General features: G+C 38.7%; 2 protein-coding genes across 5 annotated transcripts; both read left to right on the top strand.

Annotated features, from left to right (window-relative positions):
* The first annotated feature begins 3,177 nt into the window (after positions 1 to 3,177).
* LOC117188781 (putative serine/threonine-protein kinase haspin homolog) lies at positions 3,178 to 5,274 on the top strand. Of its 2 annotated transcripts, XM_033393148.1 has the most exons (6): positions 3,178 to 3,195; positions 3,248 to 3,333; positions 3,393 to 4,341; positions 4,389 to 4,592; positions 4,649 to 4,944; positions 5,011 to 5,274. In XM_033393148.1, exons 2-6 carry the CDS (start codon positions 3,269 to 3,271, stop codon positions 5,213 to 5,215), a joined length of 1,719 nt encoding a protein of 572 aa, XP_033249039.1. In that variant the 5' UTR covers positions 3,178 to 3,195; positions 3,248 to 3,268; the 3' UTR covers positions 5,216 to 5,274. The 2 variants fall into 2 exon arrangements, with proteins under 2 accessions (XP_033249039.1, XP_033249040.1); XM_033393149.1 differs by lacking the exon at positions 3,178 to 3,195 and having other exon boundaries at positions 3,202 to 3,333.
* A 109-nt stretch (positions 5,275 to 5,383) lies between these two features.
* LOC117188782 lies at positions 5,384 to 12,126 on the top strand. 3 transcript variants are annotated; one of them, XM_033393152.1, is made up of 6 exons: positions 5,384 to 5,896; positions 9,953 to 10,163; positions 10,225 to 10,336; positions 10,421 to 10,576; positions 10,637 to 10,798; positions 10,862 to 12,126. In XM_033393152.1, exons 2-6 carry the CDS (start codon positions 9,960 to 9,962, stop codon positions 11,026 to 11,028), a joined length of 801 nt encoding a protein of 266 aa, XP_033249043.1. In that variant the 5' UTR covers positions 5,384 to 5,896; positions 9,953 to 9,959; the 3' UTR covers positions 11,029 to 12,126. The 3 variants fall into 3 exon arrangements, with proteins under 3 accessions (XP_033249043.1, XP_033249041.1, XP_033249042.1); XM_033393150.1 differs by having other exon boundaries at positions 10,637 to 10,804; XM_033393151.1 differs by lacking the exon at positions 5,384 to 5,896 and adding an exon at positions 6,027 to 6,114 and having other exon boundaries at positions 10,637 to 10,804.
* The last annotated feature ends 275 nt before the right edge of the window (positions 12,127 to 12,401 follow it).

Below are 12,401 nucleotides of genomic sequence, written 5' to 3'. Positions count from 1 at the left end.
CGGAGACCGCAACTCTACATTTATACCCGATACTTAGTCATTATGGACGTCCTCCGGCAGACGCCGCTAATATTAAACTACACGGCAAAGAATGCGTGCGAGAGAGATAGAAAATCAGTCTGAGCGTGTAGGGCGCTGCGTAGCCACTGCAAATAGATTTGTTCCTATTGGCTATAAAAATGATCCGATCTGATCCAGATTCGGCAATCTGATTATATGGTCATTCTCTATGATTGTGCGTTTTAAGTTTTCTCGTATTTTTTTATTAATATTGTGTATGCCACAGATTTTCGTCCTTTGTGGGGTAGGGTGAAATTCTGAAATATGCGTTTTATAGTGAGATCTAATAGGAATGTGGATATTGTGGATGGAGATTTGTGGATGCTGGGGCATTTCGGATTTTCGGTTTTGTCAGGTGCGGAAGGGGGTGTGGCGAAATTTGGAAACTAACTCGTCAACTCGGAGTGTGGATACCAAAATGGGTTACTCTAGCTTTTATAGTCTCTGAGATCCTTGAACTCACATTTTGCAATACGCAAAGCCGACCATGAAACATGTATGTTAGAGAGAGACAAAGCGAGAGGGAATGAAATTGTATTCTTGATTTTGGCTATAATAATACGATCTGGTTCAGATTTTGCACTCTAGTAGTAATCCTATACGATTCTGCGTTTTCTGTTTGTTCGTATCTTTGATACGATGTGAATGCCTTAGATTTTCGCCCTTTGTGGGGGCAAAAGTGGATGGGGCGAAGTTTTGAAATGTTCTTGTAACAGTGAATTTCGTTGCTCTAGCTCTTATAGTCTTTGAGCACTAGTCGCTCATAGGGACGGATAGACAGACAGGGCTTAATCGACTCGGCTATTGATGCTGATCAAAAATATATACTTTATGGGGTCGGAAACGATTCTTTCATGACGTTACACACATCCATTTTCCCCACAAATCTAATATACCCCTATACTCATTTTGAGTCTCGCGTATAAAAAGGCTTCTCAAAGATTTTGAGGGACTCGTCGGGCTACTACTGAGGACAACTATAAATCTTCAGATGCTGTCATGCGCACAACTTGCCTACCGATAGAGAAATTTCGGCATCTCAAAGAATACTCATTAATATTTTTTCTCGATATCGGGGGTTCTTTAATAACGTCGTACCGGGTGCCACTACGGAAGTCCAGACGGTCCTGGAGGACGTTAGGACTGGTTTTCACCTTAATTGTAATCTGAACATCAAAGACAGAGTGAAGAATGCTATGACACCCCTTAAAACATGCAAAAACGCTCTTGGCCTAAAATGGGGCATGAAACCAAGCATAGTCCAATGGATATATCTAGCAATAGTTAGATAAATGCAACTCTACGGAGTTACTGAGTGGTAGCTTGCAATATCAAAACCGACGATCACCAAACAACGGAGTAAAGTTCAGTGAACCCTATGCCCTATTCATCATCTTCCCAGTACTCCAAATGATGCACCAAATGCAGGAATGAAACGGCTAGAAATAGCAGGACTACATCTGAGAGACTCCGACCAACGGGCATCGCAGCACACAGTCCTTACAAAAACGGACTACGGTGTTCTAAGGGAGTACACAGAGACAGTCTCCAATACAATCATCCCTCACAGAGACGGGGGCAAAGATGGGGCTATAATCTTTACAGATGGATTGAAGCTGGACAACAGGGTCAGAGGAGGAATTTACACCGAACAGCTAAACAAAGGGCACACCTTCAGGCTCCCCGATCACTGTAGCGTCTTATCAGCGGAAGTCATTTTAATCAGAGAAGCTCCGAGCTTCCTTTAAGCTGTTACCGTTATGGCAGCTCGGATAAACATTCATAGCGACAGCCAAGATGCGATAAAATCGCAAAATACGATTTCCTCGAACGCGGCAAAACTCTTCACGAGATAGCTCAGCAATTTGTTATCAGCCTCATATGGGTCTCGGGCCACCGGGATATTTAAGGGCAACTGTATAGCAGACTAGCTGCTTCTGCCCCCTTCTCCAAGAAAAGGAGGATATTCGAATGCCAATTATGTCCATTGGCATCATATGGCTCATAAAAAACCAATACAAGCGCTAAATAGACAATACGTGGCAATTAGTGCCACGATGTGGCATAACTCGGAAAACTTTGCCGACCATAGACAGGAAGCGCCACTCTGAGCTATGCAGACCAGGCAGACGTTTTCTAACAGTATATTGAAAAACAGGATGGGTGTCCCATATAATGACAATTGCCGTAGCTACAGAGACAAAAGAGAGGAGGACACGGTGGAACACCTGTTCGGCTCCTGTCCAGCTTTCAGCAGAAGAAGTCAACAATACTTGGGCTCGCCCTTCTTAGCCGACATATCAGAAATGCCTACATTATGCCCAGGAAGATTGTAAACTTTTAAGAATATCTGGATAGGAAAGGGAATACCCTAAGCGGTGCCACAACTGGCCGAATCTGACCGAAATGGAACGGACTCTTAGCGAGCCTAGCAGCCATCTCTACCTAACCTTACCTAACCTTGACCACCGTCATTAGGCTGTTGAATTTTCTTTTGGATAACATTTGCATGATAAATATTAAATAGATCTGTATGACGCATTCGAAAGCTAGTGCCATTTTGGCACCTTATAATGTGCCTGGGGGAAAAGGTAAAATGTACATAAGTAAGTAATGGATATTCATATACATATTATTAGAGAATTTCTTAGACCCCTGTGGGTATGCATACGCTGCTAGAAGAATGTGACGAAGAAACCTATGGTTTCTATGGTACTCCTACATCCTACATCAAAACACAGATCTGCTGTTTTCATAATGCTAGAACACAACCTAATGCCAGCGTTACCACTCCATTTGCGTTACTGCTTAATTTCGATAACGATAGTAAACTCGCGGAAAAAACTCACGATAGCAAACATAAACCAGAACAATAATCAAATAAACCACCAATGCCGGAGAAAAGAATTGGTGTAATATCAGTTTTTTTTGTTTTCCAGTTTTTTTTCGCTGTAGATACCAAAACAACTGCGGGGCGTTGTTCTGAAAAGTCAGAAGCATATTGGAAGCACTTTCAAGAATACCATCATTGCTTGCTGTCAGATATGTGATTTATCAATTCAACAGTTACGGGAGCACCCTCATGATCTAAATACTTATATGGCGGCTCCGACAAAAAGACATAAAATAATCGAAGTATGCATTTCACATCTCTATTGAAGTGATAAATTTAAATAGTAGACTTTAGATTTATAGAAACTTAGTCCAGATGGAGGATACTTTACAGGAGGAAGCATGGAAAGATTCATTTGATAAGTTATTGGAACCCCGGCCGTAAGAATTGTGTTTTTTTAGTTATCTTGCATAACAATCATTCTTTTAATTTCATACAGGCAACTGCGACTGCTCAACATAATTAAAACGAATGTTAGAGCATCATTTAACCTTGATTCCAGTGTAGAAAACAGCAACCACAGTATTTTAGATAACGACAAGAAGGCCGGGTCTGAGCAACATATTTTAGATGGCTGTGATGTCTTAAAAAAGTTTGGAACAAGCTGTGACTCCATTTCAACGCCGTTTGGAAAACGTTTAGGGAATGATTTATTTGACTGCGGTATATCACCTATCACGGGAATGAAACTTGACGGCTTTGGTGGTAATACTGAAAAACCTTGGATTCTGAACCGTAATACTGACCGTGTGGAGGACTTTGTAGAACTGCACATAAAAAAACGAGTATGCTTCGAAGTAGAATCCAAGAATACGATCGATACGATTAGGAACTCGAAAAAGAACTCTGACGAACTTGGAATTCGGTCTTCACTTGTTTTACAGCCAGGAAAGTGGCGAAAATCTCTTAATTCTTGGCGTCGAACGCAAGTAGTTGAACCTACTCTAAACATAAGCGACAACTCCCGATTACTCACTGCCCGCGCATCTAGACAAGTCAGCCCTTCTAAAGGACGAAAATCGGTATTTTTAAATGACTGCAATAATATAATTACTGATTATGAGAGCCAAGTTCTGAAACATTGCGATCAGCGTAAGCCGCTTCGATTTGACGTTGTATATGCACCATCAAAAATGATGAATACCAAGAAAATAGGTGAAGGTGCTTATGGCGAAGTGTTTAAGTATACTATGAAACGGAAAAAAAGAGATACGCGTAACTGTGACGTTGTCCTAAAGGTAATACCTATTGAAGGTTCTACTGAAGTTAACGGAGAATTGCAAAAGACCTTTGAACAAATTTTGCCAGAAATTTTAATTTCTAAGAAAATGTGCAGCCTAAGATTAGGAAAAAATAATACTACTCATGGATATGCAAATATATACAAGGTAATACAAGTTTAGGATAATATTTGGATAACTAAATCTGTTTTTAGGTATCTTTAGTTAAAGGAAAGTACCCGGAACATTTGATAAAACTTTGGGAAAGTTACGACGAGGAAAAGGAGTCTGAAAATGATCATCCAAGAATTTTTGCAGATGACCAACTATTTATAGTTTTAGAATTGAAGTTTTCTGGAGAAGACATGTCCAGTTTTAAATTTGTAAATGCTGAACAGTCGTATTATGCATTGCAACAGGTACGATTATAGAAATACTTAGATTATTACTGGTGGTTAATATTAACTATTTTAAGATAATCTTGGCCCTGGCGGTTGGCGAAGAAGAGTGCCAATTTGAGCATCGTGATCTTCATTGGGGCAACATATTGATTGAACCAACTATCAAGAAGGAAATTTCTTATAAATTTCATACCAAGGATCTGAAAGTATTTTCGAAGGGGGTGAAAGTTACAATCATTGACTACACTCTATCAAGAATAACTATAGACGAATTTTGCAATTTTAATGATCTGTCTTCCGATGAGGAACTGTTTGCGGCGTCAGGAGACTATCAATATGATATTTACCGACTGATGCGGGATGAGCTAAAGTGAGTAATGGACTAAGGAAACTGTGTATTATCTAGTCTACAATCATATCTGATTATATTTTTTAGAAACAATTGGGCTTCATTTGCCCCTAAAACAAACGTGCTTTGGCTTTCCTACGTAACTGCAAAACTAATTGATGGCGTTTACTATAAGAGCGCCAATACGAAACTCCACAAACTATACATTCAGAAGCTAAGTACGTTTCAAAGTACAATACTCTCGTTTGAAAGTGCCACCCATTGTGCTAAACAAGTATTTGATTTAAATTAGACCGTATGCATTCACTTATTTTATATTTATATATTTGTAATAAAAGATTTCATTTTTAATTCGTCACAGTTGTAAATAGTTCTTAATTGTAGTGTCACCATTTATGGACATATGTATGTATGTAATTTTGTTTTTGATTGAACTAAATGAGTATGAGAGTAAAGCTTCTTTAAGTTCGGATAAGAACCAACATCTCTTAGAGCTTTGAAGTTTATCAATGGTATTTTATTTAGCTTTAAGTTTGTTTTATACTAAAGGATATTTCACTTTCAGTTCTGGGGAAAAATGCACACTAGTGCAAGTGAAACATATTTGTCATGTATAAACCGTTGTTCTTGCTTATAAATAAAATATATATAAATAAATAAATTGCACTCAATCAAAAAATATAACAAATAATTATTCCGTTCTATAAAAAACTAAAAAAAACTGCTTTATGTCAAAGCCGTATGTTTTGATAACAAAAAATTTCGCCCAAATACAGAATCACACATAAAAGGGTCACACAACTTCGGTACATAGCAAAAATCGATAAAATATAAATAATAACTTTAACTATTTACTCGGTAATAAAATGTGATTGGACTGTCGTGCTATGTTTTGTATAATGCATTATTATATTGATCAAAAATTAAAAAAAAGTTCTTCATTCTGTTAGGCAAAGGAAATTACGCACAAAAGGTGAGAATAAACGAATGTGAGATAGTGGGATAGCTGAAGTCATCTGGTACAAAGGAAAAAGCGCCAGAATGCAATTCACAGGACTGTAAAAGGGGGTGGTGAAACTACCACCGATTATGTATGTGTGTATGCATACCTACTCATACTGGTGTATAGCTATGGGTCTTTCAAACTAAAACTGAAACTGGGAGTACATTGTAAATTTTATATTTATGTTTGTGAGTATTTGTATTTGTGTTTGGAATTACCGTCTGGTTCATAAATGCGATTCACTAGTAATTCGTATGTATGTACATGTGTCCAAGTACATCCACATGCAGAAGTGTCCTGCGTTACGGAATACTGCGTTTATTAATTTAATACATACCTACATAAGTACACAACAAGTTCAACACCCAGTTAAACCTGTTGAAATTATTGGCAAACCCAAGACCTGGAAATTTTTAATTAGTAATTTGATATTTTGATCTTGGGTGTGGCTGGAGCAGAACAAGGCTTTAAGTAGGTCAAAAGTGTAAGTTGTAAAAGACCAAAACGCAAATGTACATACATACATACATACATATGTACATGTGTAGATTGAAATTTTTTTGTTGCTGCAGTTTTGGTTTGATTTATAAAGAAAAATCGTTGCATTTGGGGATCTCTTCTGCTACCATATTTCACATCATATGTATATATGTATGTACATATGTATATTAGTTCGGCTAGATTAAACCGTGCTACAGTGGATTTGTAATTTCAACTTGACCAATTTTAGTTTGTGAGCCTGGTCCTATGACTATTTTTAGAATTTTACATTCAAATAGATTCGTTTCGTGGCACTGTGCTATCTTTCAAGTTTTCAGGCTGCAACCAGGGGTTTTTTTGGTTTATCTGATCTATATGGTTCGGATAAAAGTTTTCGAAGAAGTTTTCCTTGGTTGCGGATCTACGACATAGAGTTGGCTGTGTTCAAAGAAATGTGTTGCATATTTGCCAAGAAAATACACTTTCCCCATCCCACATAAGGTAGAGCCCCTGAGCCATAAGAGACGAGATCCCAAGTGTGTTTGTCGCATTTTGATCCCTTGTTAGTGGTAGAAAGTGGTATAAAGCTCTATGGTGGAGCACGTATTGCTTATTGTTTTTAGGATAAGCGCCATAATAGACAATTCAAGAAAATTAGAAAAAAAGATATAAGAAGAGATTATTGAAATGTCTTAAGAGCTATTGACGGCTGCCGCTCCGAACAGTCTTATCTGAAGTAAGCTCTTCGGCATCGTTCATCTCGAAAGGCGCTTAGTATTTCGGGTTTCAGTTAATTTTTATGATTTTCATAGCGATACAAGAATCCATCCCTACTCTGTGAAAGCTTTGGAAATCCTCAATGACATGTCTTTTTAGTGACGTACTTAGTACTTATGCATGAGTAATGAGTAAAAAAGTAAAAAACTCGTTCAAGCAGTCGGTAATACTTGTGCGAACTGAAAGCAACTAGTGAACCAGAAATGTCCTCCAGAAATTCCGCTACTTTTTCTCGTGATGCTCTTAAATAATCGAGCCTTCAAAAATCCGCTACGAAGTGAAAGAAATCAGATCAGTTTGAAGCTACGAAATACGACGTTGCACAGGGGCTTATAACTTTTGAACTAAGCTAGAAATCAATGTGAAACTTAATATATTTATATATTTTTAAAAACTTAAAAAAATTGTTTTGGAAGAAAAGCCAAAGTTGACTGGGCGTTAAAACAGGCGTAATAAACGGTAAAACTATAATGTTTTCCTAATATAATATTTTCCTAAAAACCATAAATTATTTTTACTAAACGGAGTCTTTATTTTACTGGGGATTTTACGTGCCTACTTAATCTCCATTTGTTACACTGCCCTCCGCCTAATATTGCACGTCCCGAACATGTTCCAACGAAAAGTGCCAGTCTCGAGATATATCACTTTTAGTTTCGCTCTTCTGTTGTCTGTTCGTCTGTAGCTTCGGCGATATTCCTTTCTTCCTTTGTGGATTATAAAATCGCAATTGTGAAAAGCTTTAGTTCCCCTGTTTCTTGAACAGCTCGAAGATGTGATTCGTTTCGCTCTTATTCGCCTGGAGCACCTCCACCACCGTGGACAGCTCTGCATTAGTTTCAGATATAGTAGCATTGGCCACATGAATAACCTCCACCAGTGTCTTTAGGTCGCTGATCTTTTGTGCATCTTCTAGTGCCATTTTCTCCTTGTGCTGGAGATCCGTGTTGGTGATTTCTAGGTGGTCTTTCAGCTCCCTGATGGTCTCCTTGGTGTCGCAGCTCAACTGCTGTTGGTCGGCATGGATCTTGGCTAGTTCCTTCTTCAGATTCTTGACTGACTCGTTCAGCGCTCCTTGCCGTGGCTCTGATTCCGCTTTCGGCTTGGCCAGAGCTTCTTGACTGGAGTGCAGCTGCTGGCACAGATCCCGCATCTCGCGGTTCTTCTGCAGCATCTTTTGGCCACAGGCATCGGTCTTAATGGTCAGACCCTCCTGGCTGCTGGCCATTTGTTCGCTGAATTTAGTCATCTTGATGTGAAGGATGCTCGACGAAGTTCTTTCTGCCTGCAGCTTGGATTGGAGCTGCTCTTAGATTTTCTGGAGACGTTCCTCCAACTGGGAGGCCTCTGCTCGAGTTTCCGCATAGTCCTTGTTGATCTTCTCGAGTGCCGCATTTGTGGTTTTCACCATCCTGTTCTTCGACTCTATATCCGCCTGGCTGGAGATGAGAGCTGCCTCAGTTTTTCTTGTTTGAACATTCAGCTCAGCGACCTTCTCCAGCTTGGCAAGCTGTATGCTGCCCTCCTCATCGGACTCTGCCAACTGCTGCTGCAGTCGCTTCAGCTCGTCCTCGACCGTCCATAGGGTCTCTTTACTTCTGTCCGACTGTGATTGGAGCTTGCAGTTCTCCATTTGCCCAATGGTCGATTCGTGGCTTTTTCCCAGTAATGCGAAGTTCGTCAGCAGGATTTCGTTTGCTTTGGACTGCTTCTCCAGCTCCAGCCTTAGCCTTCGCTTAGCTAAAGATCCTTTAGTATCTGGGACTGTGGCTCGGCAGCCCTCTAGTTCGGACAGACTTTGCTCTTGCTTAAGCCTGATACCTGATCCGCCGTCTCTGGTTTCAACTTTTGTATATGCCTTTGTTCCTGCGATATTCTCGTTCTTTTTGTATATAGCGACATATGACCCGCTTGGTTGCAAATGAAGCATCTTCCGTTGAATACCTCTTGACACCTCTTGAGCATCATTGTAAGCCAGGCGTGGGAGTCGCTATATGTTTCTCGCGAACTCTTGAAGCGACTCCCAGTATTGTTGTTTCCTGCCCTTCAGCTCCAAGGGAACTTCCCGCCTGTGGTCACCTCCATATCTACGCTCCAGGGCACGCTTAACAGCCTCGTAATTTAATCTATCTGCGTCGGGAATCGATTGTAGTAGATCAGCAGCAAGACCCTTCAAAGTAAGCTCCAAAGAGGCCGCGCGGTCAGCTTCCATCAAATTATTCTTCGATGCTGACATCTCGAATCGCGTCATGAAAACGCAAAATGTTGTTGTGCCCCCAAAAATAGGTGTAGTGAATTTCGGTTTGGCAGTTGTCATGTTGTTGACAGGAAAACCCAACTCCAATCGACGGAATCGGTCCTCGAGCCGATCTTCGAGACGATGTTCCACTTGTCGAATTCTCTCATCAAGACGTGTGATCTCTTGCTTGATCTCTTCATCCAAACGCTGAATTGCTTCTGAGTTTTTATAGATTTTCTTGTCGACGTTGAGGCCTTCTCTCTCCATTGCAGCTTCCAACCGCAGCTGCAGTTCGGCTGCAGTTCAAGCCGCTCGTCGGTAAGCCCCGCTCAGACAATTCCTTTTCAACTGTTCAACTTTTACCTCTCCGTATTTAACCATTCTGAAAATATTTTAAAATGTACAACACAATCTATTTGTCGAAACGTGCCACCGACACAAGAACGAAGGCTATTACACTTTGCTCCCAATTGAAAAAAATTACATCCAAGAGTAAAATACAAATATTTGAAACATTACCCGATTTGTAGGACGAATATGCATTCGGTTGGAATACATTCTGCTATGGCTATTAAGCGCCAGCGTAAAAGAAGAGATGAACAGAAAAGAGCTCGAGAACGGAGGTATAGCACTCAAAGCTCCGAGAGTGGCGAAACATTCCATTCACCCAGTGGGTCTGTGAGACGCAAATATCATCACCATCATGCGGCCAAGCCTGGACCAGGAATGCTTGACAGCCAGGTTGATTTTTAGAAAGTAATGTTTTAATAACACAAGTATAATGCATTTCTTTGTAAAATAGGTTGTCACCAGTATTGGAATGCTTCATATTGGTATTGTGTTCATTGTTTTTGGAGTTTTTCTTATCGGGGCAGGAATTATTCCAGATGAAACAATGTCCTGGAATGTGTTTAGTAAGTAATATACTCACTCATACATACATATATTTTCAAAATATTCAGATACGAGTATATGTTGAGCTTTACGGATTGTTTCAGGCTCCAGTTCTGCGTGGTGGAATGAGGTGACTTGCACAGGATTATTTTCCCTTGGACTTGGACTATTTTTGTTAGTTTTGAATTGCCTCATAAGTCGAAAGGAAGAGGAGGATCTCGAGGACTACGTACAACGGCAGCTTACTCGATCACGTTCTGGTAAGACATAGTTTTTTTGATATTAACTGTTTAAGATATACATATGCATATTTGTTTCAGGGCACCGCCTTGAAAGAGATGTAGAAACTGGTGTGCTAACCACGCGCCATGCTCGCAAAGCTGTAGCCTTACAAAAAAGCGGCCGCAATAACTCGCCCACAGATGTCGCAGTCGTAAACTGCGCATCTTCGGATAACTTATCTAACGGACCGATAGTTGGACGTAATTGTTAGCGTATTTCGCTTTTATCCCTAATTCAATTTATTTATTGAACTTATGTTTTAGGTATGAATAACTCTGGTGATATACTTCTCGAAAAAATTGTAGAGGAAGATACTCCCTATTTAAATGACAGAAGTGCAGGAATATCGCCGATTGAAATAGAAAATGATACGAAACAGCTGTTAAGAAGGGAGTCTATTACTGATGCAATCAATATAACACGAATATAAAACACTTACTTAATTTTTCCTTATTTATACAGCTTAAAGATACACACCTATGGCGTATAATCAACTGCAACAATTTTTTAAAGACATTTTAGCTAACTATTGTTATGGCCATTATACCCACGTGTATGTCTATATTCAATCATACATCCGTCAAAACATTTAAATGTTTGAAAATACTATATTATGACTTTAAGATTCTATTAACTATTATAATTTTAAAACAAAATTATTTATCGGGTTTGCTGAATGCGTTGTACAAAGAAGTATTGCTGCAGATTAGGAATCATGCGAAGATTAGCGCACAGAACGGAAAAATACTATGGATTATTACACTGCTTTTGGGAAGTTAGCCGAGTTTGCCGATAAATATGGAAAGCAAATCTGTGATGAATACATGCGACTCCCAAATGCAGTGTAACAAAAATTGCATCAGAACGGGAGAGCTGGACCTATACTGATTATTTAAAATACCCCCTCTGACTGAAAACGTATATTTTGGGGTTCTACTCTATTCTTTAAAAACGAAATATAAATCATTTCTATTATTTATGTAACCCATTTTTCAAAAAGGAAAATCCTTGGAAAACTTTTCAAATAAAACAGTGTACCGTTTTACCCAAGTTCTATAAATCAGCTCCTCCAAAATGTTTATAAATCTATACGAGATCGATTATAACATTTATCTGCTGACTAGTGTAATACCAAATAATTGCACAATAATTTATATTATATATGTATGTATGTATGTACAAATATGAAACACAAAAAAGAATTGGGGTCGATTTCTTAATGTCAATATAAGCTTTGTCTGACCTGTAAACTGGGATGAAACCAATGATAGCATTCATTTTTTGTACTTCTAGACTAAGAATTGATGTTATTTTAAAACTCATGCAAATGATTGCATTCCAATACCAAAGGACCTTATCAAAATATATAAATTTAGTTACTATGTAAGCTTAAAATGCCTAAATAATGCAAATAATTTATTTTGAATGAACAGTAACTGGTGCTTTCCGTTTATTGAATTCTGGAACCCAAATTAATAGTTGTGAAATGATTAATACTTATATAGAGCAAATAAATGCTGTAACTTTTTATTTTTTCTTTATATATGGTTTAGATTTTTGCATAAAATCTATTTGTTATTTTTTCCTATACAAAGACCCACAAAATTCTATGGATGCCAATCAAAACGTGTTACGTAGTACCAATCATAACATTGTTTTCCCTTGTTCATTTCCATAATGATTTTTAATTGCTGCAATATTTCGAAGGAAGAAATCCTTCCTAGACTACAAAAAAAAAACAACACAAGAAAGAAGACTTTTCAAAGAAACACCGTTATCGTCTGTATATACATATATTTAGAT

The sequence above is a fragment of the Drosophila miranda genome, chromosome 4, assembly GCF_003369915.1.
Source record: "Drosophila miranda strain MSH22 chromosome 4, D.miranda_PacBio2.1, whole genome shotgun sequence".
In the NCBI taxonomy this organism is placed as follows: Eukaryota; Metazoa; Arthropoda; class Insecta; order Diptera; family Drosophilidae; genus Drosophila; species Drosophila miranda.
Note: the sequence above shows the minus strand (reverse complement) of the source record. Positions and strands in the feature narration are given on the sequence as shown.

Bases quoted from the DNA above. Each gene is read 5' to 3' on its own strand.
- LOC117188781 (XM_033393148.1), top strand. From the start codon at position 3,269: ATGGAGGATACTTTACAGGAGGAAGCATGGAAAGATTCATTTGATAAG. The intron at 3,334-3,392 runs GTAAGAATTGTG...AATTTCATACAG, and splicing joins AAGTTATTGGAACCCCGGCC to GCAACTGCGACTGCTCAACA. The intron at 4,945-5,010 runs GTGAGTAATGGA...TATATTTTTTAG, and splicing joins CTGATGCGGGATGAGCTAAA to AAACAATTGGGCTTCATTTG.
- LOC117188782 (XM_033393150.1), top strand. From the start codon at position 9,960: ATGCATTCGGTTGGAATACATTCTGCTATGGCTATTAAGCGCCAGCGT. The intron at 10,337-10,420 runs GTAAGTAATATA...GGATTGTTTCAG, and splicing joins AATGTCCTGGAATGTGTTTA to GCTCCAGTTCTGCGTGGTGG. The intron at 10,577-10,636 runs GTAAGACATAGT...TATTTGTTTCAG, and splicing joins GCTTACTCGATCACGTTCTG to GGCACCGCCTTGAAAGAGAT.